The sequence below is a fragment of the Cyprinodon variegatus genome, unplaced genomic scaffold (assembly GCF_000732505.1).
Source record: "Cyprinodon variegatus isolate N-32 unplaced genomic scaffold, C_variegatus-1.0 Scaffold1882, whole genome shotgun sequence".
In the NCBI taxonomy this organism is placed as follows: Eukaryota; Metazoa; Chordata; class Actinopteri; order Cyprinodontiformes; family Cyprinodontidae; genus Cyprinodon; species Cyprinodon variegatus.
In genome coordinates this window covers 38,599-45,000 of record NW_015152335.1, presented here as the reverse complement: position 1 = coordinate 45,000, position 6,402 = coordinate 38,599, and the positions used below count along the sequence as shown (strand labels likewise).

General features: G+C 38.3%; 1 protein-coding gene across 1 annotated transcript in view; it reads left to right on the top strand.

Moving 5' to 3' along the window:
• The first annotated feature begins 1,867 nt into the window (after nucleotides 1-1,867).
• The window catches only part of LOC107104783 (6-phosphofructo-2-kinase/fructose-2,6-bisphosphatase-like), a 17,329-nt gene continuing 12,794 nt past the window's right edge, over nucleotides 1,868-6,402 (top strand). Inside the window, exons 1-4 of the mRNA XM_015404869.1 lie at nucleotides 1,868-1,990; nucleotides 2,101-2,197; nucleotides 3,895-3,961; nucleotides 4,205-4,279. Coding sequence (XP_015260355.1) covers nucleotides 1,906-1,990; nucleotides 2,101-2,197; nucleotides 3,895-3,961; nucleotides 4,205-4,279 — 324 coding nt within the window. The 5' untranslated portion in view covers nucleotides 1,868-1,905. The remainder of the gene's footprint in view (nucleotides 1,991-2,100; nucleotides 2,198-3,894; nucleotides 3,962-4,204; nucleotides 4,280-6,402) is intronic.

Sequence of the window (6,402 nt, the reverse complement as noted above, 5' to 3'; positions counted from 1 at the left end):
TCATTGTGTGTCATAGTTAGCAGGAAAGTGAAACCCAGTGGTGTCATTTTAAAGTGAACGCTGGTAAACACCAGTGTTCACCATAATGCAGAGGTTTTTTTGCATGGAGTTTGCATGTTCTCCCTGAGCATGCATGGGTTCTCTCCAGGTACTCCGGCTTCCTCCCACAGTCCAAAAACATGACTGTTAGGTTAACTGGCTTCTCTAAATTCCCCTTAGGTGTGAGTGTGTGTGTGTATGGTTGTTTGTCTCTGTGTTTTTGGTCCTTTTGGTTCCAATTTTAGTTTAGATTTTTCAGGGGATTAGGAGGCAAGTAGGCCACACAGGGCAAGGCTTCCTTCAGAAGCGAAACCAGGTCAGAGTTTGCTGTATGTGCAGCGTCAGACCTGCTCCTCTTAAATTTTTGCTGATGGCTCAAACACTTTCTGTCACAGTATAAATTCAGTCTTTTAAGCAGTGGCGGTTCGTGCAGTTTACTCCAGGGGGGGCTATAATTTCAAATAGACGTATACGTATATAAGTTATCACACCACTATATTTTTATGAATGCCAACAACAAATAAAAATTATAAAAACAAAACATAATTTCATGTCCAGCTTTATTTTTGTACATAAATCTTGCCCTTCTGAGGCTTTGTGAAGTATTGTCCAATATTGTGTCACTCACCTAAAGAAATAATGTAGCAGTTTAACAATGGAGAAGCTATTAGGCAGCTTTATATTGTTTTAATATATAAACAATATTTATTTTCTGAGAATGTGTTTATTTAAGAGCAGCTATGCAAATTAACAAACATCTAGAAAAAGTAGACTAGATTCTATTGTTTTCCATGTGAATCCCAGATTGTTTGTTCTTCTTTGCCTTTTATATAAAGTGCTTTAAATCTGTCCTAGCTGTCTTTATCCATGCTGGGTCAGATCCTGACATTTGAAAAAGGAGGCAGGGAAAGCAGGATAAAGCCTTAGCCTCGCTGCATGCAGTTAGCCAAGCCTTGGAGCTAAAACAGGTCCTGGAAAAGGATGTTTCTTTCGCCATTTCTCTCTCTCTCTCTCTCCAATGCGTCTCCAAATCCCCCGACTCAACCTGTCAATCACCCGCCAAACGTCTGCGCTGTGGCGGGAGGTGGTGGCCAATTACACTTCCTGTCACCTCAGGTCACAGCTTAGCCGCGCCCCAAGCTCTCCTATACTTCTGCATTGCAGCGGACCTACTGCGCATGGACAACTTTTAACCAGAGTCAATGGGCACAGATTTTTGCGCCCTAGGGTGGAAATATGTCACCAATCTGACAAAAAATGGAATGATGCTTTATTAGTCATTAAAGATCAAATATTTATCTGGCACAATATATGGATATATTTCGAAATATTTTAAATTTAAAATGAAATTATAAAAAAATATAAATATATATATTTTTTTATGTCTTAATCAGGGTTATTGGGTGCATGGGACGCCGCCCTAGCGCCCTCTATTGGCCAACCACCACTTCTTCTAAGTACCCGACCTATAATTTTTTAAGTGCCACAAACACTTACTGAAGATCAGCTTTGTGGTTTAGTTGAACAACTCCAATCAACAGATGAGCATGAAACAAAGTTTCTTGTGGCATCAGGCTGATATAAGATTTTTTCCTTTGGTATCTCTGGGGGCCAAAGAGACGCAGGTTTGAACAGCAAATATTTCTGTTGCCTCATGGTACACTTACCTGGGAAATGACACACATGTCTGATAAGAATGAACCCAACTGAGTTTGCATCTGATTGAATTTTGAGACGCTAACAGTATTCCTGAATATCAAATCACAAATCCGGTCCAGAATTACACCTTCTCTCTCTTTTTTTTTTGGGTCATTTTACTTATCAGCGTCTGTGCCCCAGTTCTGTAACTCCCCAACGGTGATTGTGATGGTAGGATTACCTGCCAGAGGGAAGACATACATCTCCAAGAAGCTCACTCGCTACCTAAACTGGATTGGAGTTCCCACAAAAGGTTAGAGAAATTATATTTAACGTTAATTCTTAATTATTATCAAAATTAACCAAGCATGCAGGCTAATTGTGTTTCCCCTAACCCACATGTTTAATTTGAATCTCCACCAGTATTTAATGTGGGCCAGTATCGCAGAGAGGCAGTCAAAACCTACAAGAACTTTGAGTTCTTTAAACCTGACAATGAGGAGGCCATGAGGATCCGCAAGTAAGTACGACACCCATGAGCGCTCATTAAAAGCCCAGACATTTATTCCAGATGAAATTCTTTGAATTTTCAACAGTTGAACCAGGTTTGTAATTGATAAAAACAAAGCAAGACTGGAAAAGTTATTTTGGTTTATCTGGCTAAACTCGTTCAACTCTTAGGCCCAGACCCATTTCTCTCACTTGCACTGATTTTGGACCTTAGCACTCGGTTTTGTGCATTCACATTTAAGTCCTGCATTGTGACCAATGAGCTGAAAACATATATGTAACGATCCAGAATACCCTCATCCCATTGGTCGAGCCAAGTGTTGCTCATGGAGAAGAACGCGAGAGACAACAGAGCAGCATGGGGGACGAACAAGTCATTTAAATACTTTTGGGGGCGGAGCATCTTCACATAGCGATGCTCCTCCTCCAAAAAAAAAAAAAAGAATGCAGAAATATAGGGAGGAATGGGAAAAAAGAAATACCTGGGTGGAAAAATCCGCGATCATGAATATAAAGCACACTGCTACGGAAGAGGATTAGGGCCACTGGAAAAAAAAAAAAAAGTTAACTGATTTTTAAATTTTATTTCAGTTTAACATGGGAAAAAAGTCAGAATTCTGACTTTTTTCTCAGAATTCTGACTTTTTTCTCAGAATTCTGACTTTAATCTCAGAATTCTGACTTTTTTCTCAGAATTCTGACTGAATTCTGACTTTTTTATTGTCAGAATTTGGTCAGAATTCTGACTTTTTTTATTGTCAGTATTCAGTCAGAATTCTGAGAAAAAAGTCAGAATTCTGACTTTTTTCTCAGAATTCTGACTGAATTCTGACTTTTTTATTGTCAGAATTTGGTCAGAATTCTGACTTTTTTTATTGTCAGTATTCAGTCAGAATTCTGAGAAAAAAGTCAGAATTCTGACTTTAATCTCAGAATTCTGACTTTTTCTCAGAATTCTGACTGAATTCTGACTTTTTTATTGTCAGAATTCAGTCAGAATTCTGAGAAAAAAGTCAGAATTCTGACTTTAATCTCAGAATTCTGACTTTTTCTCAGAATTCTGACTTTTTGACCATACTAAATTGAAATAAAATTTAAAAATCTGTTAATTTTTTTTTTTTTTTCACTGGCCCTAATCCTCTTCCGTACACTGCATGGTGTGCCGGCACGCTTTTCTGTAGACCATGGCGGGCTGTCAGACTTGAGACAACATGCTGCCAGTGGTGGACCACCTTGCAACACCAGAAGTAGACATGGCACACGAGGTTTCCCTTTTTTTTTTCAGGGAGTTTGCCACCCTACCTGCAACTAACCGGTCCTCTCCCTTCCAGTAGTTCCTGCTCCCTTGTTTTAACCTGTTCCTGAGTTTTCTGCAATGTTCAATAAATCTGTTTACCGTCCGTCCACTGTTGTTTCTGGATTTCCTTGGTCCACAGTCTGAATCATTACACAGACGAGAAGAAAACAGTGCTGTCTCAAGTGGTCGTTCATGCTTGTGATTTATTAGGAGCCTCGTGGTATTGAATCTGCAGGCATAAAACATTCGAAAGTCCCTTTGTGATTTGTTTATACACTATGTATATTTGTAATTAGAGCTCACATAAATATTTATCATATACCTGCACTTTTTCTTTTAATTTCTTCATATTATTCAACTCTGACTTGCGTTTATCATTCATCATCGTTAAAGTTTAAGCTGTCTCTTAGGGCCTGTGCTGCAGCTGCCCTCAAAGATGTCGCTGCGTACTTCACAAGAGAACATGGACAAGTAGCCGTGAGTAAGAGGACAATAACAAACTGTCTGTCTGAGATCTAGCATTAATTTAAACTGGAGTTTAAAGTAAGAACTGAAGTCTAGTCATTCTAGATCATTTAATTTTTTTTCCCTTTTATTTGAAAATAAATGTTACTCCTCAGTTGTTGAACACTAGAGATTTGAAGCAATATTCATGTAACATTGTTTTCAGATATCAGATGAATGATGGTACAGGCAACAGGTGTGTCCTGTGTCCCACAGGTGTTTGATGCTACTAACACCACAAGAGAGCGGAGGGCTGTCATCAATAGCTTTGCAAAGGAAAAGGGCTATAAGGTAAGTGATATAGTATAAGGCTTTAAGGTAAGTGAAAAAGGTAAGTGATATTCATCTTTATAATAATTAAATAGAGATAATTATTAGATTTTTATATTTAACATTTAGGTACTGAATAATTAATGCTTAATTCATTTATTGCTGATAAATTCTGCAAAGTGTCACTGAAGTGGCTCAAAAACATGAGTGATTATATCCCAGACTTTTAGAAAGAAAGTTTGTTAGCATTTATTTAGACTTAGACAGAACTTTATTGATCCATTGAGAAGACTCCCTCCAGAAATTAAGGTTACCAGCTCCTTTGTCTTAGAGGTGTTGAGCTCCAGGTGGTTTGTGTGGCACCAAAGGGCAAAGTCCCCCACCACATGTCGATACTCCTCCTCTTTGTCATCCCTGATGCATCCGACTATGGCTGTGTCGTCAGCATACTTTTGTATGTGACACAGCTCTGAGTTGTAGTGTAGGTCAGAGGAGTACAGGGTGAAGAGAAGAGGGGCCAGCACTGGGCCTTGAGGGGCTCCTGTGCTGCTGATCACAGTGTCAGACATGATGTCCTTCAGCCTGACATTCTGCGGCCTGTTGGTGAGATAACTGTGGATCCAGGTGACCAGGTGCGGGTCCACTCCCACTTTCCCATGCTTATTTGTCTTGAAAGGGTTTAAAACCATGTATAAGGCTCTGGGAATGTAAAATAAAGAAAATATAAAAAGCTATCAGGGTTTCCGCTGGTCTTAAAAAATAATTAAAAGTAATTAAATTATTTTTTTTAATTAAGGCCTTAATGAGCATTAAAATACATTAAATGTGACTATGGTGGCATTTAAAATGCTTAACTTTAAAAAAAAGATACATTTAAAAAAACCATACCATCAGATATATATAATGGTATATATATTTTTTTTTTAAACAGTGTCCTGTCTGGCAATGTGGCAATAAGAATAATTGTCTTGATGCCAAAAAGAGCCCAACAGATTTTACTTTCACAAGTGTAGCAGTATGGCAATTGCCATACTGCTACACTTGTTTCATGCATATAAATTGCTTTATTGTAATTATGCAGGGAGTTTTACAGTTTATATGGACACTGCAATGTAAAAATATATATATATATATATATATATATATATATATATATATATATATGTCATGTATAAACCCTAAGTATTGTTGCCATTAAGACATCCTACAAAAAGACCAGGTCAAGTTATGGTCTTTAGTTTAAGTTTCTTCAGCACAATCTACGTTTTCTTTGCAAGTTATATGAATCACAGACAACTAAATAAAATGATATTTGAAGTCCTCAGTTTATAAGAAAACACTAGGTGCCTATGCGGTTGAGTCTGAGACATGATCAAGACCAAAACCTCGTCTTAAGACCAAGACTAGCTTTGAGTACTATAACACTTGAAACAGTGATAAATCTTAACAGATTTCCCTGTCGAAGGGTCAAGAAGAATTTCTCATAAAGAAGGTCCCATAAGAACCTTCATTTATATAGCACCATTTCACAACACGTCATCTCAGGGCACTTTACAGTTCACCAGATCATCCAGATTGAGTCAAAGTTTTCTACCTAAGGAAATCCAGTTGATGCATTGACTTGATGTCACGATTTGTTTGGAGGTTTTTATGAGGACCCAAATGCAGAGGCTGACAGGCAGAGGTGAGTTCTTAAAGGGTTTGATGACAGATCTAGCAGCAAAAACAGGAATCCAAAAAATCCAACTTAAAAATGTTAAACAAAAACAGGAATCCAAAAATCCTACATAAAAATCAAACACAAACCAGACCCATGGAGATATCAGGGGAAAACCATCAAGGAGCCAGGGTGAGAAAAGGTAAGAGGGAGTGTATTTATGGCTGACTGAACAAAGGTAGGGCTAATGAGCTGATAGGGAGCAGGTGTGACTAGAGCTGATGAGGAAGCCAAGGGAAAAGAACACAAGGGGGCAGCAGAGGACAGACAAAGAAAAACCTAAGCAACTTAAATGAATCCAGACACACCAATAAAGCTGGAAAGCAAGAAAAAACCTGCCTAAACTTGAAACTGAAAACTTAGAGAAAAACAACAGAACCAAGATCGTTACACTTGAAGGCAACCCCTCACACGAAGCATGCTTGTA